General features: G+C 46.2%; 3 protein-coding genes across 3 annotated transcripts; 2 read left to right on the forward strand and 1 right to left on the reverse strand.

Moving 5' to 3' along the window:
- The first annotated feature begins 7,464 nt into the window (after positions 1–7,464).
- Tsnaxip1 (translin associated factor X interacting protein 1) lies at positions 7,465–13,146 on the forward strand. The gene is made up of 14 exons (XM_026413270.2): positions 7,465–7,577; positions 7,723–7,849; positions 9,009–9,102; positions 9,594–9,790; positions 10,167–10,302; positions 10,730–10,899; positions 10,980–11,139; positions 11,216–11,346; positions 11,505–11,630; positions 11,768–11,920; positions 12,050–12,159; positions 12,364–12,490; positions 12,586–12,692; positions 12,906–13,146. The coding sequence occupies exons 1-14, from the start codon at positions 7,480–7,482 to the stop codon at positions 13,144–13,146; spliced, it is 1,977 nt and encodes a 658-aa protein (XP_026269055.2). The 5' UTR covers positions 7,465–7,479.
- A 262-nt stretch (positions 13,147–13,408) lies between these two features.
- Positions 13,409–19,279, reverse strand: Cenpt (centromere protein T). The gene is made up of 13 exons (XM_026413317.2): positions 19,173–19,279; positions 17,990–18,080; positions 17,562–17,649; positions 17,376–17,472; positions 17,119–17,255; positions 16,939–16,975; positions 16,575–16,723; positions 15,301–15,462; positions 14,937–15,026; positions 14,604–14,697; positions 13,833–14,009; positions 13,641–13,745; positions 13,409–13,532 (listed from the first exon to the last, which is right to left on the reverse strand). Exons 1-13 carry the CDS (start codon positions 19,277–19,279, stop codon positions 13,409–13,411), a joined length of 1,458 nt encoding a protein of 485 aa, XP_026269102.2.
- A 6,492-nt stretch (positions 19,280–25,771) lies between these two features.
- Thap11 (THAP domain containing 11) lies at positions 25,772–27,664 on the forward strand. The gene has a single exon (XM_026413246.2). The coding sequence runs from the start codon at positions 26,101–26,103 to the stop codon at positions 27,004–27,006; it is 906 nt and encodes a 301-aa protein (XP_026269031.2). The 5' UTR covers positions 25,772–26,100; the 3' UTR covers positions 27,007–27,664.

A 27,664-nucleotide genomic window follows, 5' to 3' on the forward strand; every position in this document is an offset into this window, starting at 1 on the left:
CTCCTTCAAAAGAAAAATTTTAAAAATGACTGGGAACGTAGTTCAGATGAACTCTCCTAGGTTCAACCCCCTATTACCCCCCGCCCAAAAAAATAAATAAATAAAATGTTCCAAGACTGAGCTTCTATATCTCAAACATGAGGATGACACAGCCCTCCTCACAGTCACTGTTGAAAACATTTAAGTAAAATATGGGAAGCCCTGCCACAGTTCTTATATATCTATAATATAATTCTCAATGCAGAAAAGCTTGACTGTGCCCAGACTCTAATCATTCAGGGGATTCTGCCTTTACAAAAAAGAAAAAGAAAAAGAAAAAGCCTACAAAATTCCCCTAGAACAGGAAATAAAAATTCGAAGATTTTATCCAGAGCTAATAGTAAACTTGAGAAAGTGAGTTGTTATCTATCACAGGCATAATCCAGGACACTGCAATAATCTACAAAAGGGATGTAAAACAGACTCAGAAAGAGAATCTCCATCCATTTCAGAAAGAAAGCAGAATATAATTTCTGAGTGCTGAATTTGGTGGCAATACAAAATATCATTCATTCACCATAGTCTTCCTTTACCATTATGTAGTGACATACATGGGTCTGGGCTGTTCCCTTCAAGGAGCAGTGTGATTATCCTCTTCCAGCTCCTCTTAGACCAGGGACAACATGATGGATAGGACAGACCTTAGCACTGTAGAACATGTCAGCAGGATCCTCTAAAAAAGACCTTCAAATTGTATATTTCCCTGGGGCAGGTATCTCTTTCTTAAGGTCTTTTCTCCTTTCACCTTCACATTCCTACAGTCTATTGGTGGATGGAACTCACAGCTTGAGGTGAGGTTGCTCAATACCAGATACACTCTTGAGAAACCCACTGCCTACCATTGACTAAATAATTGAGTTCTCACCACCATGGATATAAAAATATATTTCCCATTCCCTTTTGAAGGTTGGTGTAAAATACTTAGAAGCATCCTAGGCTTTTTGGATAAGCCTACAGGCTCTACTGGGTGCTTTGTTTTGTTTCTGTAAATCTGCTTTTTACTATTATCTTCTTTCACAAAAATGTTGTAGAGTTGTATGATTGAAACTAGTTTTCTTCTCTATCAATCTCTTATCTACTAAATTTTTCCAATTGGAAATTTCTTATGATTATATATAGAGTTCCCCTCAGGTTTTCTGCTTACCTTGCCTTTTGTGATGTTTCCAGAATAAGCAAGAACACTACAAAATGACTTGATCTTGATAGGAAGGTATTGATTTAACCCAGTGAGTAGTTGGGGTTGATCTACTGTATCATCTTGTTTTCCAAGACTGCCTCAAACCCATGTACATCTGACCAGACACCTTTATTTCTCTGCACTAACTTCTTTTTTTATTTTAAACTGGCTTCTTATTTCTCATGTTTTGTCCACATTTGCCCAAAGGATTTGGATTGTTACTGATCCAAGGAGTAGGACTGAAGAATTCACAGACAGGGTTTCCCAGCTGGGTTCATGTGAATGCTCTCAAGTTCCCTAGAGTTTTGATAGTACTAGTCCCATTTTTAGGGGCAAAGACACTGAGGTTCATAGGTTAAGCAGCATACCCAAGGTCATCAGCTAACAAGGAGTATGAACACATAAGTCCACTTGGCAGTATACTCTACCCTTTGGATCTCTGAAATTACTTCTTCCTTTTATTCTACCTGGGCAAGCCTGCCCCCACATGTAGTACTCCGTGCTGACTTCCAAGTGCCTCCATAGCTTGAACAAGGCTGTTTCTCCTGATATTAAAAACTTCCTTAGGGTCCACTTTTTTCCCATCCTGCTGTCATAATTAACATCTGTGGAGCTTATTGCATTTTACACAGGTTTTGTTTTGTTTTTTTGATACCAGGGATTGAACTCAGGGGCACTCAACAAATGCTGAGCCACATCCCAGCCCTATTTTATTTTTTAATTTTATTTAGAGACAGGGTGTAAGTGAGCTGCATAGTGCCTCGCTTTTGCCTCAGCCTCCATAACTGCTGAGATTATAGGCATGTACCACTGCACCCAGCTACATAGTATTTTTGTATACCTCACTTTTTTAGTTGTAGATGAACACAATGCCTTTATTTTGTTTATTAATTTTTATTTAGTGCTGAGGATTGAAACTCAGGTGTGCCAGGCAAGCACTGTACCACTGAGCCACAACCCCAGCCCTGTATACCTCACTTTTATTTAAACTTCACAACATTGTGAGAGGCAAGATAAGAATTGTCTCCTTGGGCTGGGGATGTGGCTCAAGCGGTAGCGCGCTCGCCTGGCATGCGTGCGGCCTGGGTTCGATCCTCAGCACCACATACAAACGAAGATGTTGTGTCCGCCGAGAACTAAGAAAAAATAAATAAATGTTAAAATTCTCAAAAAAAAAAAAAAAAAAAAAAAAAAAAAAAAAAGAATTGTCTCCACTTCTTCTTTTAAAAAATATTTTTTTAGTTGTAGTTGAACACAATACTTTTTTTTATTTATTTATTTTTATGTAGTGCTGAGGATGAAACCCAGGGCCTCGCACATGCTAGGCGAGTGCTGAGCCACAACCCCAGCCCCTTGTCTCCACTTCTTTAAGAGCAGAGTAGACTGAGGAATAAATGTATGACTCAAGAGTGATCCATTTGGAACCCCAGATGTCAGTCCCCAAATCTTATCAGCCAGGAAACAGAGGATTCAGACTCTGCACACCAGCTCTCAGACCCTAGACCCTGTGCTACTTTTTTGCTATCACCTACTTTTGGGATCACCTCCTCAGAGCGTACCAGAATTGTGAAAATGAAACCATTAATGAAATATAAATCCAGAGTCTCTGGGTTCATGGTTAGGGTGTCCTGCTGTTGCAAGAGTTGGTGAGACTCTGGTGATGATGTTTCAGGAAAATGGTTTGGGTCCAGGGCCAGGGGCTTACTTGGCAACATCTCTGGGACTCTGGAGGCAGTGCTAGAAGACTCAGAGGCTGACTCTGATGGGAGGGAAGTCCATGCCTTGTGGATTTGGGAAGGATAGGAGGGCTCTTCCTACTCTGGGATCTGTTACCCACCACCACCTTCTCCTCTATGCAGAACACACCCACAGTCTTCAAGAATGAAGATAGATGACTGTCTCCGAGAACCCAAAAGCACCCAGAAGTGCAAGCTTTCTCAGAAACGAAAGACACTGGTTAGTGACAATGCCTTTTTGGATCTCCACATGTCATCCCCTAAACCCTATCTGTCTGCCTGTCTGCAACTCAAAAGCACCACCATCTGAAATACGCACACCAGAACAGCTTCTTCCTGGTCAGGATAGTGTGGCTCACAAAGGCCAAGCCTCCCAGACTTTGGGGAAGAGAGGAATGCACACTGGCCACTTGTCATCTGAAAAACCTTCCCAGACCCTCCTCCCAGGCAGAGCCCTCAGACCTTTCCCTGCAGCTCAGCATTCTGGAGTTTCTTTTTTTTAATATTTATTTTTTATTTACAGGTGGATACATATCTTTTTCAAATTTTATGTGGTGCTGAGAATTGAACCCAGGGCCTCGCGGGTGCTAGGCGAGCGCTCTACCTCTGAGCCACAATCCCAGCCCCCTGAAGTTTCTTCATCCAGCCTGCCATGTGTCAGGCATTGTGTTAGAAGCTGGCATGGTCACCAATCTCTGGGATCCTTCAGTGTAGTGACTATGCTTTTTTGTCCTTATGGCCCAAATGTTGATAGGATACTTGAGTGGTTGCCATAAGTTAAGAGCTCCATAAATGCTTATGAGCAGGTATGTAAAGGTAGAGTAAAGGGGCTAGAGGTAAAGCTTAGTGGTAGAGTCCTTGCCTACCACTGTATAAGACCCTGGGTTTGGGGCTGGGCTTGTGGCTTAGTGGTGGAGCACTCACCTAGCATGTGCGAGGCCCTGGGTTCCATCCTCAACACCACATTAAAATAAAGGTATTGTGTCCAACTACAACTAAAAATTAAATATTAAAAAAAAGACCCTGAGTTTGATCTCCAGCACTGAAGACCCTGCAAACAAAATCTTTTTGCTTAAAGGCAAAGTAAAGTAAGATTTCTTGATTGTGTGGGTTCCTGTTCCATTCCTGTTCTTTACAGTTTTTACATAAGAATGAATGTTGTCTTATTATCTTATTAAAATTACTAGAGTTTGTATGTGAATGTGTGTGTGTTGCTGGAGATCAAACCCACGGCCTCACGCATAAGGTTAAGTGCCCTACCACTGAAATATATCCCCATCCTATTTTGGGGCTATGATAGGATCATAGGATTGTTATCATTTAATGAACAAAACACCCATCTTCAAATCTCAGAGAAAAAAACACATTTGCGCAAACAACTCTAGCTCACAGTGGAACACTGTGGGCTGTGGGCTGTGTGGTGCTTTTCCTCTTGGTGAGTTTGTCCCTTGTGGAGGATTTGGAGACACATGGACCTCAGGTGCCACACACATTGTGAGGCTGAAGACAGTCAAAACGGCAAAACCCTGTAGAGGGAGGAAAAAGGGGTCAGTATGGACTCTTCCGCCAAGAGGAAGTACAGTCCCCTCAAGGTGAGCTCTGCCCTGCTCCCTGCTTCATCAGCTGTCCACTAACTGGTGAACCTCTGGCCAGGTTCAATAGCTCTTTCTTCTGCGCGGCCATATCCACCACCAGGTGGCGCTGTTGCCCCCCTCGCCCCCGCCTGTCTCCCTTGGATCCCAGGGCCACCTTCCCATTTTCACCTACAGAGGGAAGCAGAGAGCTTCAAACTGCCCAACCCAACCCTGTTCTCCAGCACTCCACCCCCACACCTCACTTTATCCGGAATACTGCATTCTGGCCACTGTTGATGGAGGCCTTTCCCAGCTGATAACCTGGCAAAGACGCAGCCACCACCACTGATTACCAAGTGTCTACGCACCTTTGCAATCAAAGTAGGGCGAGCATATTTTCTCACGGCAAAAGGAGCAGATATGAGTACTGGCCTTTTGAAACTCAAAAACTTTCTATTAACTCCCCAGGATTAGGTTCCAGGTATCTTCCAGGGTTATTTTGTACTTTTATAATAATCACATCAATTTTGATAGTCTTTCAAAAGAAAACTTACTATTTGATGACCACACCTGACTTTTTCAAATCTTTTCATGAAATATATGACATGGAGACAAATATATATATATAGTGTGATTCCCTGGGTTCAATCCTCAACACCACATAAAAAGTCTACTTCTAGGGTTTCATCATTCCTTTGTTCATCAAGCATTTCTAGGTCCATAGTCATGCTGGGTCCTGCTGGGTTCTAGGGACATGAGGGAAGCTGGGGGTGGTGGGGGTGGTGTGACAAGTGAACAGGGCCCCAGGGTTCAATCCCCAGTACCACACAAATGCACTTGCCAAGCAATCAGATTATAGGTCACAGATAATATCTTAACTTTTTTTTTCAGTACTGGGGATTGAACACAGGGAATCACACATGGTAGGCAAGCACTCTACATTGAGCTACCTCCTCTGCATTTTTTATCTTATTCTGGGAGAGTCTTGCTAAATTGCTTAGACTGGGCTCAAATATGCAATCCTACCTCAGACCTCTGAATAGGGGTTATAAGCATGTGCCACCAAGCCCAACTGGTCTTAACACATTTTTAAATCAGAAACTATATACTTTGCATTTGCTGATATTATGCAATGGAAATAGGAACTGACAATATATCTCTAAAATAATGATCCATCTAGAAATTTTGTTACAGATGGACAGAATGCCTTTATTTTATTTGTTTATTTTTATGTGGTGCTAAGGATCCATCTAGAAATTTTAAAATAAATTCATATGTTCTCTGATTCACTTTTACTTAAAATATAATATTACCAGAAATAATGTTAAGCCAACATGTTCAAAATGTTTGGGACAGGGTCAGAGAAGCACTCACAAGGCATTTATTTAAATTGCTTAAAATACTTTTATTAAGAGGAAGAAAAGGGACTGGGAATGTGGCTCTGCAGTAGAGCCACAGTGCCTGGCATGTGTGAGGCACTGGGTTCTATTTTCAGCACCACATATAAATAAATGAATAAAATAAAGGTCCATAGGGACTGGGCTGTAGTTCAGTGACAGAGTGCTTGCCTACTAGCCTACTAGAGTGCTTACTACTAGCATGTGTGAGGCACTGGGTTCGATCCTTAGCACCACATAAAAATAAACAAATAAAATAAAGGCATCTGTCCATCTGTAACAAAATAATAATAATAATAATCAGGAAATAAAAATAAACAAATAATCAGGAAAAATGGTAAGAAGAGTCACACTTAAAAATCAAGGCAGAGAGTTGGGGATGTGGGTCAAGCAGTAACACGCTCGCCTGGCATGCGCGGGGCATTGGGTTCAATCCTCAACACCATATAAAAATAAAATAAAGACGGGCTGGGGATGTGGCTCAAGCGGTAGCACGCTCGCCTGGCATGCATGCGACCCGAGTTCGATTCTCAGCACCACATACAAACAAAGATGTTGTGTCCACCGAAAAATAAAAATTAAAAATTCTCTCTCTTTAAAAAAAAAAAATAGTACCAGAAAATTGTGACAATTGTTAAAAAAAATTAAAAAATAAAATAAAGATGTTGTGTCCACCGAGAGCTGAAAAATAAATATTAAAATCAATCTCCCTCTCTCTCTCTCTCTCCCCTCTCTATCTCTTTGGAAAAAAAAAAATCAAGGCAGAGCTGGGCACAGTGGTGCATGCCTATAATCCCAGCAGCTTGGGAGGCTGAGGCAGGAGGATTGTGAGTTCAAAGCCAGCTTCAGCAAAAGCAAGGTACTAAGCAACTCAGTGAGAACCTTGTCTCTAAATAAAATACAAAATAGGGCTGGGGATGTGGCTCAGTGGTCAAGTGCCCCTGAGTTCAATTCCTGGTACCACCACCACCACCACCCCCCCCCCCGCCAAAAAAAAAAAAAAAAAAAAAAAATCAAGGCAGAGCCCAGCACTTACTGAGTTTCTAGCAGGTGCCAGAGTCTGTGTAATCCACACACTAAACTTTCTCATGGCAGTCTCATCTCAATACAATGCAATGGGGACTACCATCTTCTCCACTTCCCAGATGCAGAGACTGAGGCTCAGAGAAGTGAAGCCTGTGGTTATATAGCGAATAAGGGAGACCGAGGATTTAACCCAAGCCCTCTCAAACTCAAGAACAACAGTCTTAGTTATGAATCCTATTAAGAGATATTCTAGGGGCTGGGGATGTGGCTCAAGCGGTAGCGCACTCGCCTGGCATGCGTGCGGCCCGGGTTCGATCCTCAGCACCACATACAAACGAAGATGTTGTGTCCGCCGAGAACTAAGAAAAAATAAATAAATATTAAAATTAAAAAAAAAAAAGAGATATTCTAAAAACAAAATCAAAAAACCACCTGGAGTGTGGGAGGGGGATGGAAAGGAACATTAGGAAGGGGAGTAATGTTGCCATAGTAATTCTATCTGTCCCTCCCTGAAGACCTTTCAGTTATCTATGGGTGGCCACCTGTCCCCATGGCCCACATACACCAGTGGTCAGACTATTCTGCAAAATCGAAAACCCTGTTCAGATGACTCCTGGAAGCAAGTCGGGTAAGTTAAGGTCAGCCCAATGTGGATGGACTGTTACAGACCAGACCTTGTATTGGCAGGCAGGGCAGAGGCATAGGCTATCCCAGACCCAGGGTACAAGTGCCTGTGGGATGCTAGTAACATCTCAGTCCACCATTCCCTGCAGTAGCTTGAAGCAGTATCCCATGAGCACTGCCAAGCCAAGATACCTGGAGCAACTAGAGAACTACCTACGCAAGGAGCTCCTTCTGTTGGACTTGGGCAAGGATTCTACCCAGGAACTGAGACTGCAGGTCAGAGCTACAGACAAAATGTGAGAAGGGTGGGAAGAAACCTTACTCAAAGAACTGAGCACTTCACACCTTCAGGGGAGACGACCTCTCCCAACTCTGAAGTCTCCTTCCCTGAAAAAAAGCATATCCTATGACAAAGCCAGCTAGGGCAAAGCTGTAGCATGGAACCAAAACCCTAGTGAGGCTGGAATGTATCCATCTGAGTGAGGGTAACTGGATGCAGCCTCTAGTCCCTTTTGCAGTCTCCAGGATCCAGGCTGAGTCTTATTTTATGTCAGCAAATAGAGCCCAAATTTGTCAGCTAGGCAAGCAGAAGTCATAGTGTCCACCAGCCCTGTAGTAACAACCCCAGGCTTGAGGAAAAAGCTGAGAGAGAGAGAGAGACAGAGATCAGTCTAGATGCAACACAAATTCCAGTACATATTAGGATATCAGGGAAGGACTCAAATAGGGATGATGGCAGGGATTCCCTGACTTCTGCCCTAATCCTGACTGAAGTATTTACTGAGCCCCAGACATGTACCAGGCCCTGGACACAATCATACAAAAAAGTTACAGCACTAACAAGGAAGCAGAAGCTTGAAGGCACACCACTAGGAGTAGTGGGGGTGGGACTCAAACTCAAGGCTGCTTCTGGAGCCTGTGCTCATTTCAGTAAACAATGCTACCTCTCTGCAAATCAAGAGGTCCCTGCTTCACATCTGAGTAACATCTCAGAAAAACAAAACAACAAACAAAAAACAATCTTCCTGTGTCCAAGTGGAATAGAAAACCATACATCCACTATGAAGCCGGAACTTAAGGCAGGCTTGAACCTTCAACCTCTTCCCCCAGGATGGCAGGTGAGAGGCCAACAGATTCAGGAGTTAGAAAGCAAGAAGCTGGTTACCCGGGAACCAGAGGCAGGGCTCAGACAGAGTGCCTGGCCCATGATGGTTCACCATGCCTCACAGACCAGCAGAGGCCTGCAGGCAGCTGCTCCCCAGCTCCATGGTGCCATGAAAAACTTTGGTGATGCCTTGGGCATTCATTTGTGTTACCTGGGAACAATTCTGTGCCCAGTTAAAAAAAAAAAAAAAAAAAAACATGGGTTCCTATAAAAGGGTGGCATCTATGAGCCAGGAATTGACAGGATTCCTTTTTTTTTTTTTTTTGCCAGCCTTACAGAGAGATCTTTGAGTTCTTCATAGAGGATTTCAAAACATATAAACCATTACTATCCTCCATCAAGAATGCATATGAGCTGATGCTGGGTAAGAACACAGCCCTTCTCATGAGCCCAGCCTACAATGGATGCAGAGAATTCTATTCTTTCTGAGGCTCCACAGCAGGGTTGGGGCAACTACTAATTGGGATTTGAGGTCACTTTTGCATGTACTGTTCTGTGATAGGGCTCCCCAGAGGACATCACCTCCTCCTGTCCTTGAGAGGGAACCCCAGAAGAGTGAGCACCTCTGGGAAGTGAGGTGGTCCTTTTTCAGACTCAAAAGGTATAAAGCAGATTGTGGCTTTAGGACTAAAGATGCAGGGCTAAGTGTGTAGTAGCAACCCTAATCCTCATTTGGACTCTGCCCTTGCTTTTAAAGCAAGTGTGAGAAGGTCTGAACTAGGAACCATGGCATTTAACAGGCAAGTATAGACTCTTGGTGTTTGCAAGTGATAGCCACTTACCCATGACCTTAGGATCTGTCTCCTGGCTGCTCTTCATGGCTCCAAAAGGATTCTTCCATCCATCCCTGCTTAGCCCACCAAAGGGAGAAGATTCGTGCCCTGGAGCCACTGAAGGCCAAGCTTGTCACTCTGAACGAGGATTGCAATGAAAGAATCATGGCTATGAGGGCTGAGGAGAGGTATGAAATCTCCATGCTCAAGAAAGAGAAGATGAATTTGTTAAAACTCATTGACAAAAAGAATGAAGAGAAGATCTCATTGCAGACAGAGGTGAATGAAAATGATGTACTGACCAAGTCCCTGAATTCCTGCCCCCTCATGGTGACCTTATTATGCACAAGGCTACTCCTAACCCTATCCACCCTCCATCTACCTTTTTAACCCCTCCCCAGAGCCTCTATTACCTCTACCCTCTGACCTGCTGCAGGGCTCAAAACAGGTTTGGTGTGGCCCTGAGTGCCAGCAGACTTTCTTCACAGGAGGAAGCACTGGCATCTTGTTGGGTTCTTGGGAATGCTGCTTTCCTTCTTCAACCTTTCTTATTCCTAAGCTGAGGACCACCCAACACCCATCCCACCCCTGTATTGACTGGCTGCCTACAGGGATCCATAGAAAGCTCCTGACTACACAACCACTGTCCTAGCAGGTGTCCAAACTGAGGAAGAACTTGGCTGAGGAGTACCTGCACTACCTCAGTGAGCGAGATGCCCGCAAGATCCTCATTGGAGATCTGAATGAGCTTCGGTACCAGCGGGAGGACATGTCACTAGCCCAGTCCCCAGGTAACCTGAGTCAGGAGTCTCTCCCCTCTCAAAGGCTGGAGAAAAGTCTGGCTCTCATCACTCACCCCATTCATTCAAGATTTGTAATATCTACTCATTCTGTACCCATACATGTGGGACATGTCCCTTTTACTAACAAGGGTGTGAATCTTTTGAGTAGGACGAGAATCATGGGATCATTAAGTAGGAATACTCCTAGCAGCTGAGATAGCCAAGGCTCCCTGTGGACAAGACAGGCCTAGTAACACATGTGGTAGGTTTCACTACTTAAGCATGAACCCCTAGGCTGGTAGCCATGTGGATAAGACACGGGGGATTCAAGGCAGATAAGGCAGAAAAATCTTGGGTATGCTAAGGGATACTCAACCCAGGCCTGGGCTACAAACCCCAGAGTCAAGGTGACACAGGCTGATGGGTCCCCTGGCAGGCGTCTGGGGGGAGGACCCCGTAAAGCTAACCCTGGCTCTGAAGATGACCCGGCAAGATCTGACCCGCACACAGATGGAACTCAACACCATGAAGGCCAACTTTGGAGATGTGGTACCCAGGAGAGACTTTGAAATGCAGGAAAAGATTAACAAGGATCTTCAAGAGCAGGTGCTGGTGGGCAAGCAGGGCAGGAATGGTAGGGCAGGGTTAAGCAGGTGGGTGGCTAGGACCAATCACCTTACCCACAGCTGGACAGTCTGCGAGCTGATTATGAAGAGGTCTGCAAGGAGCATGATTCACTGCTACAGATGCACATGAGCACACTGAAGGAACGAGACCAGTTCTTTTCTGAGCTGCAGGAGATCCAGCGAACATCCACACCACGACCTAACTGGACCAAGTGTGAAGGTAATGATGACTTTCCTGGCCCCAGGGTCTGCTAAAAGACATGAACTGGACTCCAGGTCCTTCTCCCCTTCTGCAGATGTGGTGGCTGGAGGCCAAGAACGCTGGCATATGCTGGCAGCAGACAAGAACAGTGACCAGCTGGTTGATGTGCTATTGGAGGAGATTGGTGAAGGCCTGCTCCGGGAGAAAGACTCCTTTCCTGGTCTGGTAGGGCATTCCTAGCAGGAAGTTTGGGTCAAAGTCAGAATAGTCAGATTATGCTATTAAGGAGAGTTGAGCTTTAAAGGAGACCATCTGGGGCTCTTCCCTGCTTGGAGGTGGGGATATCAGGTAGCCCAGACATGAGCGGACACCATGCCTTCCAGGGTTATGGGGAAACCATCCCCACTTTCCTTCGGTTTGATGGCCCTGTGGAGAACAAGAAACCAAGCAAGAAGGAAGTGGTAAACATCCTTAAGGATGCCTGGAAGGAACGTCTGGCACAGGAACAGGTCAGCTCTCACCAGTCATGTTGGCCCAGTGTGGCCTTATATCAAGTCCTCTAGGGGGTCCCCTCATGGTGCTAGGGAATAGGGGTGGGTCAGCCAACCCTGGGACATGCTGACCAAGCATCTTCCCCACTCTGCAGAAAGAAAAGTTTCCAGATTTCTTCTTCAATTTCTTGGAGCGTCGCTTTGGGCCCAGTGATGCCATAGCCTGGGCTTATACCATTTTTGAGAATATCAAGCTCTTCCACACCAATGAAGTCATGAGTCAATTCTATGCAGTTCTAATGGGAAAGGTAAGCTTGGACCTGTTTCCCTACCTGGTTCCCTCAGGGAGACAGAGGGACCTTTGTCTTCAGCATAGCCCAGCACTGCCCCTATCACACCACAAAGCAGCAAGTTAGTGAATAATTTCCTTTCTATAGAGGACAGAGAGTGTGTATATCAACCAGAAGGAAACAGTAGCCCAGCTGCAAAAAGAGATGACCAATGCTGACAGTCAGAAAGTGGGGCTACTAAGCATGGAGCAGTTCAGGTAAGAGGCCAATCCTGGCCACACCAAACTTCGGCACCTCTCCTCTGGCCAGGAATATAGGGAAAAAAGAAGCCTGGCAGGAACAGTCACAGCCTCAGAGATTGCTGTTCTTCTGTACACTAATGGGGATGGCAGAAAAGGGTGTGGGGAATTGGGTGGGCAGCCTCTGCCAGTCCTCTTGTTTGTCCTTTTGTTTCCCCATAGCAACATCCTTAAGAGCACTTTCCCCCTCAAGAAGGAAGAGCAAGTTCAGGAGCTGATGGAGGCAGGGGGCTGGCATCCCAACAGCAACAGTTCAGACTTGTTCAACTACCGCTCATTGTTTATGGAGGTAGGTAGGGAGTCTAAGAACTTGCTCAGCTCCTACCCTAGCCTTGACTGGCCCCCATTCAATGTGGCCTCACCCTGCCTGGTGGCCTCTTCCAGAATGAGGAGGGCCAGAGTGATCCCTTTGTGCAAAAGCTGTGGCAACAGTATGTGATTGAGAAGGATGAGTACTTACGTGAACTAAAGCAGGAGCTGGGCCTGGAACTGTGAGTGACCCTGGGGCCTATAGGTCCACTTGGCCATTGGTGATTCCCACACAAGTCAAGCTCCACAGGGTGGCATCTCAGGCCCCTGAGCGCATTGAGCTTTCTGCTGGGCACTATAAACTACTCAAGTCCAGCAGAAAGGAGAGCACCTTAAGAGTTTGGGCTACAAAGAAGAAGGCTCAAGCCTGTTTCTCTTCTTTTTTTGTGGGGCAGCCATAATGAGGTGACCCTATCCAAGATGCGTAGGGCCTTGATGAACATTGATCCCAGCCTGGACAAGCAGACTTTGAGCACCTACCTGAGCCAGGCATTTCAGCTCCCCATATCAGAACTTCCAGAGGAAGGCAACGAGGCGGAGGAGGGCACCAAGCTATGTCTCAGGCTTGTACTGGAACAGCTTCAGGTGGCTGATGTCAAGCGCATAGGGCCTCGAGACATAGAGCCTACAAGCTAGGACCATCATGGATTGGATGAGAGCTTCAGTGCTGCTAATACAATGTTTAGTACTAAACTGTTTGAACCCATACCGTTTTCGAGGCTATGTTGAGATGTTGGGTGGTAAGGGAAGGAGGATTTGGGAGGTTAGGATATGAACCAAAAAGCAGAATATTCTATTTGTCACAATTTATTGATGCTAGGGGACAGGGAGGAGAGCTGGAGGGCTATGTGGGGTTAAGAGGCCTCAGATCGGGAGACGGCATATTGAAGCCTGGCCACTACTGCACAGGGAAGACAGAATTCCCACTGAATGCACAGGGGATGAGCAGCTGCCGGTACTCCAGGGGTAGGTGTCGTTCCACAAGCACATACAATGAGACTTGGTCAGTGATCAGGCCCTGCCTACAGCAGAGGAAGAGAGGGTGTAGGGAATCAGTACCAGCACTCCCACACCCAGCCTTCCTCTTCTGCTCACTCACTGCACCCAGCCTTCCTCTTCTGCTCACTCACCGTCGCATCAACAGTTCCAGGTCTTCTGGCCTCACAGTCTTTCGGCCAGCATGAGCAGCAAATACCTCCAGGTCATTGCAAAGGTGCTGGAAATACTTGTTTAAGCTGCCAAGAAGTTTGGGTTACAGCAGACTGAACAGTCTGTTCATAATCTGAGAGGCCCCACTCTCCATCCAGGTGTCCAAGACTCACCATTTCTCCACCATTTCAAAAGCCTTCCTCTCCATGGGCATCTTAGCATAGAAGCTGAAGAGTTTTGCATAGTGGTTCAGTCCAGCCTTGTAGGAATCTTGACGGGGCCTGGAGCCAGCAGTTCGGGGTCTGGGGGTAAGCCGGGCTGACACAGGCTCCCTAGTCTCTGAAGACAAGCTGGGGGCAGGAATGGATAGAGATGGTTAAACTGCTTTACTTGAGAAGGTCCCTAATAAGGGCAAGTCCTACTGACTCATGATAAGACTGAGTCCATGTGCTCCTTAGCTTGGACCAGCAATCCCAACCATCTACTGAGAAGCAGTGGACTTGTGACCACACAGAAAGTTGGGTCCAGTGTTTCCCTGGACCCTGTTTGTCCAGTCTGGATACAATGTCCAAGTCTAGCCTCATCATATACAATGGTACTTGCTCAGGCCTGTGATCCCCTGGCCTCAGAATGAATATTTTCTCCCCTCAGGAGTCTTATCACTGCCTGTCCCAATTCTGCTAATCCTCCTCCAGGAAGCCCTGAGTACACACTGACCTAGGCACATCTACCTCACCCTAGCTCCCGTAAGCTCTTGGAGGTAGGCATCAGGATCAGATATGCCCTTGGGAAGTATCTCCTCATACTGGCTCAGGCTGCTGTGCTGGATAATCATCTGCATACCTGTGGAAAAGGGGATGACTGTGCGCAAGGTACCTAATGCTGACTTCAGTGCCTGGCCCTTTCCCAAGAGGCCCATGAGTAACAGGGTCATGGAATCTTACACTGCAACATCAGGCGGTGGGGCTGGCTCAAGAATTGAATGCAGTCGCTTGGCCTGAAGGAACCTGGGTGTGCTGGATGCCAATTGTGGACTTGCTGCAGAGAAAGGGTAGGGTCATAGGAAGCTCACATTTGACCCATCTCACCCAGTTATACAGGTCCAGTAAAGTCTTTTCCTGTTTCTCAAGAGCCTCAACTAGCTCCAGCTAAACAAGTATCCCTCAGAGTCTCCCTGGCTCCCTACCCAGAAACAATACAGGCAAGCCCCTTGTGTGTGCAGGGCCTGAACACAGCTGTTGCCATTTACCCACTGATCCACATACTAGGCTTCTTACCTGGCCTGTCAGAGGTGTTCTCATCCTCTGAAGATCCTTCTGGCTCCTCTGCCTCCATAGTCTCCTGGGATTCCTCTGCTTCCATTACTTCTGAAACAAAGCAGGCCATGGCTGTGGCTCCAAGAAGGGTAAAGGTGGAGCAGCAAGGCGAGCCCCACTCATTGAGGAAAGACCAAGTCAGAGGCAGCACCAGGGCACTAATGTGAAATCTTCTGGTCTAACACTGACACTGTTTTGGGTGGAGGAAGAACCTCCAGCCAGAATGCTTTGGGGAACACAGTGCTAGGGCTTGAGGAAGGAAAATCAACAGTGTTAACTTGCCCAAGCTAAGCTTGGCTCCAGGCCACCTGCCCTACATACTCACTGTGGTTCTGTAGCCCAGGTCCACTGCTCTGTGTCCTGTCCCCCGTAGTCCTCTCAGCATCTTCAGTACCAGTAGGAAAGGGGTTGGGCAGAGAGCGATGTACACTGGGGGAGCAGCCAACCAAGGGCTGTGAGAATGGCTGGGTGTCTTCCAGTACAGTGTCTGATGGCAGATTTGCAATAGGGGTTTTAAGGCTGTCACCTGAAGATCAAGAGCCAGCTGGCATTCAGTGTATTAAAGGCTAACCTGCCAGGGTCTGAGCAATTGGCCTCATGGGTGTGCCCTGCCTGAGTGGTCTCAGAGAGAGATGACCTACACCTTAAACTTCATCTCCCTTCCACTGCTTTCATTGCTTACCTTCCTGCCTTTGGTCCACAGCTTGCCCACCTGCAACTGTTTACCCTTACCTGTACTCTTCACTTTCCTTCGGCCCAGAAATTTTCCTACTCTGATAAATTTGACTTGTCTTAGGGAATCAGGCTCCCAGGTCAGCTCTAACTGGCTTGCTGATCATGAATCCACCTTTCATTCTTCCAATGAGTTTCAACCACCAGACCACACCCTTTTCCTACCCTACCCCTGTAGTTCAAGGATTTGAGATTCTGGAAGAAATGGAGACACTCAGACTGAGCTCCACCAAGGCCAGTGCCAATAACCATGGAAAGAAAGTAGAAACTCCTCATAGACCTATTAGCCAGGCTCAAATGCTATCTCTTTTTTTTTTTTTTTTTTTTTTTTAAAGAGAGAGTGAGAGAGGAGAGAGAGAGAGAGAGAATTTTTAATATTTATTTTTTAGGGCTGGGGATGTGGCTCAAGCGGTAGCGCGCCATGCCTGGCATGCGTGCGGCCCGGGTTCGATCCTCAGCACCACATACCAACAAAGATGTTGTGTCCGCCGAGAACTAAAAATAAAATATTAAAAAAAAATTCTCTCTCTCTCTCTCCTCTCTCACTCTCTCTTTAAAGAAAAAAAAAATTCTCTCTCTCTCTCTCTCTCTCTCTCTCCTCTCTCACTCTCTCTTTAAAAAAAAAAAAAATATTTATTTTTTAGTTCTCGGCAGACACAACATCTTTGTTGGTATGTGGTGCTGAGGATCGAACCCGGGCCGCACGCATGCCAGACAAGCGCGCTACCACTTGAGCCACATCCCCAGCCCTCAAATGCTATCTTTGATTCCACCAAGAGGGATACAACCCCAGAGTGAGGAGTATCTCCAATCTGTCATAGGAAAGTACCTTCTCCCAAATGCTGAAAGGCAAAACCTCAACCTTACCTGGAGGAGCCAAGGCCAAGGAATTATCTTGCAGATCCTGCAACAAGGCACCCACATCTATAGCACGGGGGCGGGGAGGTCTGCGAGCCAAACCAGGTCTCCTCACTGACTGTGGCTTAAGAGGTGTAGCAAAAGTCAGGTTGAAGGAGCTGGTGGTAGGGAGGAGGCAAGAGGAAAGTCAGGTACGTGAGGCCCAATGTCCCCAAAGGAATGCCCCTATCTGCCCTTGGGGTTCTCATCTTTTAGAATGTAGTCACAAGTGTGTGAGGCTAGAACCAGCAGGGATCATATAGCTAGATTCCATCAGTAAGAACCTCTCTCCCCAAGCCTCTACTCAATCAACCCCCAGAACAGGAAATAATACCTGGTAAGGGATGGGGCATCAGCATTTTCAGGATGCTCTGTCAGTGACCAGAACGAAGATGTAAAAAGAAGAAATCACGGTAAATTATTAGAGTCCATGAATGCTCTCCCTCAGGCCTCCTTAAGCCTCTTCAGAAAACAGGAGGCAGAGGACAGCAACAGGTGGTATCCTAGGCCTTACCTTGCAAGTGAGGCAGGCCCTGGTCTACTTCCTGCTGAAACACTGACAATCTCAACCTCTGCTTCTTCCTGTCAGAGGCTGGCAGACCTGCAGCCAGGGTTGTGGGGGGCTCAAGTTCAGGAAGTTGTAGCTCCAGGCTATGAGGACAGATCTTATCTCAGACAGGCAAGGAAGCCCAACTTTGGCATTTGGAGCCAAGAGGTGCCCAGACCAGAACAACTCAACAGCCCAGCCCAGGAGGAAAGTTCACTGTGTACCTGCCCTGACTGCTTTCCCTTCTGGAGGGTTGGACCACCTGCAGTGCTGGCACTGGCTTCACTACGGCCTCTGGTGTGAGGATGGAAGATTTTGGGGCTGCAGAATAGAACAGCAGAGGCTTCCTTGAATGAGGGCTAGCACAGGACTGGTGCCTATCTCTGCCTGGCAGATCAGTGCCCACTCACCAGTTATTAGGATGTTCTCTACCAGAGTCCGGGGTGTCTGTTCCTTTAGGTTACCAATGACTTGAATGTGGGCCAGTCTGCCAATAGACTATGGGTGAAAGCATCATGCAATTAGTCTTTTTTTTTTTTGCCTGGGGAGTTCTTCAAGATGGGCTCCAGAAATAGACCTGATAGCCCCAAGAAGGCAGTCTGGGGGGCTGGGGATGTGGCTCAAGCGGTAGGGCGATCGCCTGGCATGCGTGCGGCCCAGGTTCGATCCTTAGCACCACATACCAACAAAGATGTTGTGTCTGCCGAGAACTAAAAAATAAATATTAAAGAAATTCTCTCTCTCTCTCTCTCCTCTCTCACTCTCTCTTTAAAAAAAAAAAAAAAAAAAAAAAGAAGGCAGTCTGGGCCCTATAGTCATCAGTGGACTGGGCACTTACCCTGACTCCATGGGAACGCTGTTTGGCAGATGTCTTTGTTCTGCTACTCAGCCTCCTGGAGGAAGATGTTTTAAGTAGGGCTCTCTGGGCACTGTGTAAAGACCAATTTTCTAAGAATTATGTAAGGGAATTAAAATGACAGGCTATATGATGCAGAGACATGCTTTCACCAGGGGTCTTGGTTTAAAGCCCTTTTCTCTTAGAGATAAGAACCCAGAAACCACTTGAGCCTTCCATAGCCTCTGTGTCAAACAGTATGTATGTGAAAGAGAACTATTAGGTATGGGAAGAAAGGGACCATGACTGATCCAGAGGGGTACTGAAGAAGCCTTCACAAAGTGACTTTTGCAGAACCATAAAGGATAAGTTGGGATTAGCCATACAGACAAGAGGAATAATCGGAAGAGCTTCCATTCCAAACACTTTTAAAAGTCTGAAGGTTATTTAAGTATTTTTAACCCTTTTGATTACTTGTCAGGGTCTGATGGGAGACTAAAATGGGTCAACCAATTCTGTCTCCCCAGTCCAGTAACTCTCAGAACCACATAAATATTCCCTGAGCACAGGTTCTATCTCATCACTCATAGGTAAAAAAATCTATCATAAATGACTTCCCACTCCTTTATAAGGGAAAGGACTGAACTGTCTCAAATTCCCACTTATGCACCCTCTGCCCCATGAGATCACCACAACCCTCTCCCAGGGTCACTCCCTCCAAGTCAGGACAAATTCCTGCTCCCTAGTAAAACATCTTTCTAGTTCCTGTCTCCCGACTTTTGCGAAGGCTGTTCTCTCTAGTTTCGTTCCCATCTTTCAGCTGGGAGCTGCAGAGTAGGGCTGAATGTGCAGGAAAAGGTGGGGACCACCCGGAAGGCCAGAGCAGATGTCTGGACACACCCTGGGTGGTGTAGGCCAAAAAGCCTAGAAAACTTAGCAAGTATCCTTCTGACTCCAGAAGTGGAAGACTCCGAGAGTGCACTCTGTGGTCCCGAGGCCTGGTTGCCTGGAGTTCCAGGGTAGGGGCACAAACAGCTTGGCCGAGCCAGGCTAGGGGAGTGGAGCAATTCTCGGTGCCCAAAGCTCTGCTTCTCTCTGGGACTGTTGCCCTCTCCAAAGGGGGTTGATGTTGGCTCCCACCAAGACCCCACTCCCGGGTCCTTCTAATTGCGTCGCCTTCCCATACCCAGCCCAGGAACTCCGGGGTCGCCGTGGGGTACGCGAATCCGCGTTATCCAGCACGCGCTGCAGGACCGTGCGAATAGTAGGCTCGCTGTCCCAGTTGTCGGCCATCCTCACCGCCTCCGGCTTTCGCAAACGCACAGGAAGCTGCCGATACTGCGTTCCCGCCGCCGCATTTAAGGAAGATATCGCGATGCTTCCGCACAGCCCCACGGGAATTGAAGTTTTCGCCTTACCAGCGGTGCGCCGCGCGAACCCGGGTGATTGCTAACTGTAGCTTTGGAGGCAGCCTTTCCAAACGTAAGGCTGGGCAACTGTATGCTCCACTCCAAATTTTGGTTTCCTCATCTATAAGACAAGGCTGAAACCCACCTAATAAAGATTCGTGTCGGGGCGGGTGTTGGGGACTGAACCCAGGGGTGCTCCTACCGCGGAGCTACATCTCCAAGCCCTTTCTAAAATTTTGATTCAGAGTCTCACTAAATTGCTGAGGCTGACTTAGAATTTGCGATCCTTCGGTCTCAGCCTCCTAAATCGCAGAGATTACAAACGTGCGCCACCTCGACTAGTGAATAGGCATATTTGTGTTTGTTATTAAAACAAAACAAAACGTGTGATAACCCACATCGGTAATACCAGTAATTCAGTAGGGAGACTAAGAAAGATGGCCAGTAAGTCAGCCTCGGCAATTTAGCGAGACCTTATGAAACATAAATAAATTAATTAATTAACTAATTGCTGGGATCCGGGAGCGGTGACGCATTCCTGTGATCCCTGAGACCTGGATCGCAACTTCCAGACCAGCCTAGCAATTTAACGAGCCAATTTAGTGAGACCCTGTCTCAAAATAAAAAATAAAAATGACTGGGGATGTAACTCAGTGATAAAGCACCCTTGGGCTCAATAAGTACCAAAAAATAAAAAGTGCTGGGCTGGGATATTACTCAGCGGTTACTTTACCCCTGGGTTTCATCCCCAGTATTTAGGGGTGGGGGAGTGGGGAAGGAGCAAAGAAAAATTAGATTCTAGTTTCTGAAAATAATAGAACTGCCTGGCCTGGCGGGTGCAGCACACCTGTAATCCCAGCAATTTAGGCAGGAGGATCACAAGTTCAAGACCAACCTGGATAAATTAGTGAGACCTTTTCTCAAAAAAAGTAGGAAAGGCTGGGGTTGTGGCTCAGTAATAGAGCACTTGCCTAGCACGTGTGAGGCACTGGGTTTGATCCTCAGCAACACATAAAAATTAATAAAATAAAGGTATTGTGTCCATCTACATCTAAAAAAAATTTTTTTAAACTGTAAAAGGAAAGCATACCAATATTCCTTGCTTTAAAAAAAAATATTTGTCATTTATGCCTGATCTCTTTGCTATGTGACTTTTTTTTTTCAATAGTGGGGATAGATACCAGGAATGATCTACCTATGAGTTACATTCCAGTCTTTTCTAACGTTATTTTGGAAAAAAAAAAAAAAAGGGGGGGAAAGGTATTATCCATAAATCCCCCTGGGGTTGGCCTCAAACTTTTGATCTTCCTGCCTCAGCCTCCCAAGTACCTAGGATTACAGGTGTGCACAACAATGTCTGGCTATCTGACTTAACTTGCTAGGTCTTTGCAGTCACATTTTCATGGTCACTACCAAACACCTAAGCCCAGGTTTTTGTTATTTTTTATTTATTTTTAAAGAGAGAGAGAGAGGGAGAGAGAGAGATAATTTTAATGTTTATTTTTTAGTATTTGGCGGACACAACATCTTTGTCTGTATGTGGTGCTGAGGATCGAACCCGGGCCGCACGCATGCCAGACAAGCGTGCTACCGCTTGAGCCACATCCCCAGCCCTTATTTATTTATTTTTTATTGTGATTTTGAAGATTTTTTCTTTGGTTTGTTTTTGTTTTGTTTTTGGTTCTAGGAATTGAATCTAGGGGTGCTTTACCACTGAGCTATATCCCCAGCCCTCTTTCTTTCTTTCTTTCTTTTTTTTTTTTTTAATTTTGAGACACGGTCTTGCCAACTTGCTCAAAGCCTGGCTAAATTGCTGAGGCTGGCCTTGAACTTGTGATCTTCCTGCTCAGCCTCCTGAATTGGTGGGATTAAAGGCATGCACCAAGGTGCCCAACTGTTTATTTTAAAAATGATAGTTGGGTGTAATGCCCATGCCTATAGTTCCAGTACTTGGAACTTTGAGATAGAAGGATCAAGAGTTGAGGCCAAGGGCTGGGGTTGTGACTCAGTAGTAGAGTACTTACCTTGCACACGTGAGGCACTGGGTTGGAGCCTCAGTACCACATGAAATAAATAAGTAAAACAAAGGTTTTGTGTCTGTGTTTAACTTAAAAAAAAAAAAAAAGAGTTGAGGCCAGCTATGTACAGTAGCACACATCTATAATCCCAGCGATTCAGGAGGTTGAGACAGGAGGATCACAAATTGGAAACCTGCCTAAGCAATTTAGCAAGACCCTGTCTCCAAAAATAAAAAGGGCTGAGGGTATGGCTCAGTGTTAAAGCACCCCTGGGTTCAATTCCCTCCCTGCAAAAAAAAAAAAAAAAAAAAAAAAAAACTTTATTTTTATTTTATTATTTTTTTTAAAGAGAGAGTGAGAGGGGGAGAGAGAGAAAGAGAGAGAGAATTTTAATATTTATTTTTAGTTATTGGCGGACACAACATCTTTGTTTGTATGTGATGCTGAGGATTGAACCTGGGCCGCATGCATGCCAGGCGAGCGTGCTACCGCTTGAGCCACATCCCCAGCCTCCCCAAAATTCTTAAAGCTAACCTGGGGAAACCTGTCTCAAAATCAAGGACTAGGTCTGGGAATATAAGTAAGTGGTAGCACTTGCTTACCGCATACAAGGCCCAGGGTTCAATTCCCAGTACCACAAACACACAAAAAAGAAAGATCTGGGCATGTCTGAGTAGTAGGTAAAATACTTGCCTAACATACACAAGCCCCTGTCTCAGGCTCCTAAACTGTTGGGATTATAGGGGTGCACCACCATGCCCAGTTCTGCCTTGATGTTTAAGTGTGACTCCTCTTGCCATTTTTTCTTCCTTATTTATTTGTTTTTATTTCCTGATTATTATTTTCTTATTGATAGTTCTTTTTAAATATTTTATTAGTTGTTGATGGACCTTTATTTATTTATATGTGGTGCTGAGAATCAAACCCAGTGCCTCCCACATGCTAGGCAAGCACTCTACCACTGAGCCACAACCCCAGCCCTTTGACAGTTCTTTTTTTAAAAAAAAATATTATTTCTTAGTTGTAGCTGAATACAATAGCTTTATTTATTTATTTTTATGTGGTGCTGAGGATTGAACCCAGGGCCTCGAATGTGCTAGGTAAGTACTCTACCACTGAGCCACAACCCCAGCCCATATTGACAGTACCTTTCCTTCTCTAGTGAAGAGAAGAAGTTCCTTAAGACGTTTTTTCCTTTCTTTAAAAAAAAAAAATGTGTATTTTTTAAGTTGTTGATGGACCTTTATTTTATTTATTTACTTTTTGTAGTTATAGAGGATAGTATTATAGGCGTGCACCACTATGCCTGGCTATATAGGGTCTTGTAAGTTCTAGGAAGGAATTTAGAAAGTATTCTAAATGGAATAGATAGTCACTAGAGAGATTTAAGCAGAGGTATGACTTAACCAGATTTTCTTTGGTAGCCATGTGAAAAACAGATTGTAGGGGCTGGGGATGTGGCTCAAGTGGTAGCGCGCTCGCCTGGCATGCGTGCGGCCCGGGTTCGATCCTCAGCACCACATACAAACAAAGATGTTGTGTCCACTGAGAACTAAAAAATAAATATTAAAAATTCTCTCTCTCTCTCTCTCTCTCTCTCTCTCTCCTCTCTCTCAAAAAAAAAAAAAAAAAAAAAACAGATTGTAGAGTAGGCAAGATTGGAAACACAGACATGTGATAAGGTTCTTGCCTTTCCCTAGCAAATCCAGGGCCTTGCATTCCCTACCACTCAGATGCAACTTTGAGTGTAGAAGATGAATTATAGATTAAAGGTGATTTTATGTACTGGAAAGTAGAGTTTAATTGAGCATAATCTTCAATATTTTGTGCATAAATATCAATTTGACCTTTTTTTTTGTTTTTTTTTGTACTAGAGATTGAACTCAGGGACAGTTAACCACTGAGCCACATTCCCAGTCCTTTTTCGTACTTTATTTAGAGACAGGACCTCACTGAGTTACTTAGGGTCTCACTAAATTGCTCAGGCTAGCTTTGAATTTGTGATCTTCCTGCCTCAGCCTCCTGAGTCTCTGAGATTACAGGCATGCACCACTTCGCCCAGCTCTCTTCAATTTTTAAGTACAGTGAATCTTAACACAGAGAGGAACTGAACCATATTAATAGCTATATAACAATGAAAATACATAACAATGATCTTTTGCTAATTTTTATGTCTATAGATCTTACAAAAATTTAAACAAATATAAAAGTTTAGGCTTGGTAGCACATGCCTATGATGCCAGCTACTTGGGAGGCTGAGGCAGGAAGATCACAAATTCAAGGCCATCTAGGATGACTTCATCAGGCTCTTTCAAAGTAAAAAATAAGCCAGGCACAGTCCAAATGTCTGAGTGTTAGAAATAGGTTACTTTTCCCCAAAAATTGTCCTGTATTTTCTAAAACATTTAAAGCATGAGTCCCCTTTGTGATAAAGAACAATAAACGAACAAACAAACAAAAAAATAAAAAGAGGGGCTGAGGTTGTGGTAGAGTGCTTACCTAGCATGCCTGAGGCACAGGGTTCAATCCTCAGCACCACATAAAAATAAACAAAGAAAGAAAGAAAGAAAGAAAGAAAGAAAGAAAGAAAGGTATTGTGTTCATCTACAACTAATAAATAATAATAATAATAATAAGAAAAGCCAAAGGCACACTCCTATAAACTCCTTCAGAGGCTGAGGCAGGAGGATTGTCTCCTCTTCTGGAGGAGTTTATAGGAGTGTGCCATTGGCTCTTCTTATTTATTATTATTATTATTATTATTATTATTATTATTAGTTTATAGGAGTGTGCCATTGGCAACTTAAGGAGACACTATCTCAAAATAAAATTTTAAAAGGGGATGGGCCTGTGGTTGGGGTTGTGGCTCAATGGTAGAGTGCTTGCCTAGCATGTGTGAGGCACTGGGTTTGACTATATATATATATATATATATATATATATATATATATATATATATATATGGCTGGGACATAGCACAGCAGTAGGGCACTCCTGGGTTCAATCCTCAGTACCATAAAAACAAAGAAATTAAATATATTAAAAGGGCTGAAGCTAGCTTAGAGAGGGTCCTGGGTTCAATTCCTAGTACAACAAGGGGGCGGGAGTGGGGGGAGTCAGGAAAAAGGGTGAAAAGGGGCAAGAAAAAAAATGGGAGAAATGGAGAACTCTGCAAAGAAAGGCTAATTTGCAGGTAACTTCCATGTCTATTGCCTGGCTCCTCTCTCATTTTCACAGCCTCATTACGCTTTAAAAGATTTTCTCCCAAAGATGTCAAGGGAGAGAGAGAGGTATTACCTACAATGCAAGTCCTTTTACTTAAAATTCTTCGATGGTTCCCAGTTACCTGCAGAATAAAATACCAAATTCTCTAACATGGCCCAGTTTGTTATCTTTCAGCGCTTTTGCTACCCTGGCTGTCTCCTCCCATGCCCTTTTAGGGCCAAGAAAAGGCTACAACTTCCAATCAAGGACTTAAAGGTTCTGGGGTTGGGACTGTGGCTCAGCGGTAGCACACTTGACTTGCATGTGTGAGGCCCTGGGTTTGATTCTCAGCACCACATTAAAAAAATAAATAAAATAAAGGTATTGGGTCCAACTACAACTAAAAATCAGTATGGGTGTTTTTAAAAAAAAAAAAAGGACTTAAAGGTTCTAACTTTCTAGGTTCCTGATCACCACCACTTCCATTTTTTTCCTCTGCCCTATTCGTTCATTTGTACGTTTACTTCTGACTAGCCATCTATTTGCAACATTCACATCTATTATTGAAAAGACAGATCCTAATCCTTCTAGGGTTTCTGGCTCCAAGAGGAAGGGGCCTGGTCATTCTGGCTCCTTGCAGCCCCCTGCCCTATGTACTGCAAATAGTTGCCTAGTAGTGATTTAAATTATGTGAGTCGAATCAGGCTGAGTCAGAAGTCTCCAAGGCAGAGAAAGTGGTTTCTGAGCTCCTTCGGGGCACCGAGGCCCAGGTTTCCTTCTCTCGCAAGAACGCTGTCCACTCAAAGACACTCAGGATTTGGGGGCAGCTTCTGGCAGGTAGCACAATCTTGCCCGAATCCTAACCCGCAGTAACCGGACCTTATCCTTAGGCGGCGCTCGGAGCCACACTCGCAGAGTTCGCGCGAAGCATCATGGGACTCGTAGTCTCCGCGGGCATACCCATAGCGCTTGCGTACTGCTGAAGCACGCCTCCTTATCCCCAACCCCATCAGGATTCCGGGTCCTTGTAAGCAGCAGTCTATATGACAGCATTCCACCAGAACAAACTTCTTTCGCCCGCCAAGGATGATCCGGGTCTGGAAAAGAATTTTTTTTGGGAGACTGCTGCGGTGCCCTGGAAAGCAGCCGGAATTAAGCACGCCCCCGCCCGGAAGTGAGCGGCTTTTAGCGCGGTGCATTGTGGGGGGCGTAGTCCTCCTTTCCAGGCGGTCCTTCGCGGCGTCCCCCGGGCCGACTCCTGAACGCAGGCGGACGGCCGGGCGGGTGGCGCGGCGCGGGCCGGCGGGAAGCGTATTCTGGGCACGGGGCGCCGGGCCGGGCCGCCTGCGCCCGGCGGCAATAGTGGGAGGCTACCTAAGGCCTCGTGCGGCGCCGCCCGTCGAGGGGCTGGCGGCGGCGGACGGACCGGGCCGTCGAAGAGCTCAAGAGGCCGGTGGGCCGGGCCGAGCCGCGCGTCGCAGCCATGCCTGGCTTTACGTGCTGCGTACCGGGCTGCTACAACAACTCTCACCGGGACAAGGCGCTGCACTTCTACACGTTTCCCAAGGACGCTGAACTGCGGCGCCTCTGGCTCAAGAACGTGTCCCGTGCGGGCGTCAGTGGGTGCTTCTCCACCTTCCAGCCCACCACGGGCCACCGTCTTTGCAGCGTTCACTTCCAGGGCGGCCGCAAGACCTATACGGTGCGCGTTCCCACCATCTTCCCACTGCGCGGCGTCAATGAGCGCAAAGTAGCGCGCAGACCCGCGGGGGCCGCGGCCGCCCGCCGCAGGCAGCAACAACAGCAGCACCAGCAACAGCAGCATCAACAGCAACAACAACCCTCGCCATCCGCCTCCACTGGCCAGACCGCCCAGTTGCAGCCAAACCTGGTGTCTGCCTCCGCGGCCGTGCTCCTCACCCTTCAGGCCGCTGTAGACAGCAGCCAAGCTCCGGGATCCGTGCCGCCTGCGCCCACCACTCCCACTGGAGAAGATGTGAAGCCCATCGACCTTACAGTGCAAGTGGAGTTCGCAGCCGCAGAGGGCGCAGCCGCCGCAGCTGCCGCGTCAGAGCTAGAGGCTGCTACAGCGGGTCTGGAGGCCGCGGAGTGCCCTATGGGCCCCCAGTTGGTGGTAGTAGGGGAAGAGGGCTTTCCAGATACTGGCTCCGACCATTCGTACTCGTTGTCGTCTGGCACCACGGAGGAGGAGCTCCTGCGCAAACTGAACGAGCAGCGGGACATCCTGGCGCTGATGGAAGTGAAGATGAAAGAGATGAAGGGTAGCATCCGCCACTTGCGTCTCACCGAGGCCAAGCTGCGCGAAGAACTTCGTGAGAAGGATCGTCTGCTTGCCATGGCTGTCATCCGTAAGAAGCACGGAATGTGAATGGATTCTGCTGCGGCCTGCAGAACTCCTGGACCTTGCAGCCCTAGGAATCCTCAGGCTGATGTTGGAACTCCCCCGTAGTGTGGTTGACAGTACTGAGGCTTAGGGCAGCTGGATTCTTGCTGGTGATCTGGCACCTTCACTTGGGGCTTCTGACTTAATTGGTGACACCAGCAATTATGACTTTGTGTACCCTTTCTCCCCACTTTATGTTGCAAATTCCGGTTAGGCAGAGGCTTCAGAATCACTGAACTTGAAACTTACCCTGGAGGGATGCAGGTGGGATGCCCAGAAACTCTGGGTTTAGGAAAACCACACCTTAAGGTTTGCCAGCAAACAGAGAAGACTCTACTGTGGGTAGTGATAAAGATCCAAATAACATCAGTTCTCCTTTTCATGGTTAACCTTTTCAGGTGCAGCCTGTGATTCTAATGGGGACTAGTTGATCTGTGCCTCTGTCTCCTAGAACCTCCCCATCTATGAGGTCATTTATGGGGGATCTGGGTGACCTGCTGATGGAGATCCAGCTTGCCAGGGACTTAGGTTTATCCTGTTATGTTTGCTACTGGTTACAAATTCTATTTTCTGTACAATTAGTCAGACTAAAGTTTTCACTGTGTTTGTTTGGCAAAACAAATTAAACAAAAAGTAAGGTTTT

This window comes from Urocitellus parryii, chromosome 15, assembly GCF_045843805.1.
Source record: "Urocitellus parryii isolate mUroPar1 chromosome 15, mUroPar1.hap1, whole genome shotgun sequence".
Classification (NCBI taxonomy): Eukaryota; Metazoa; Chordata; class Mammalia; order Rodentia; family Sciuridae; genus Urocitellus; species Urocitellus parryii.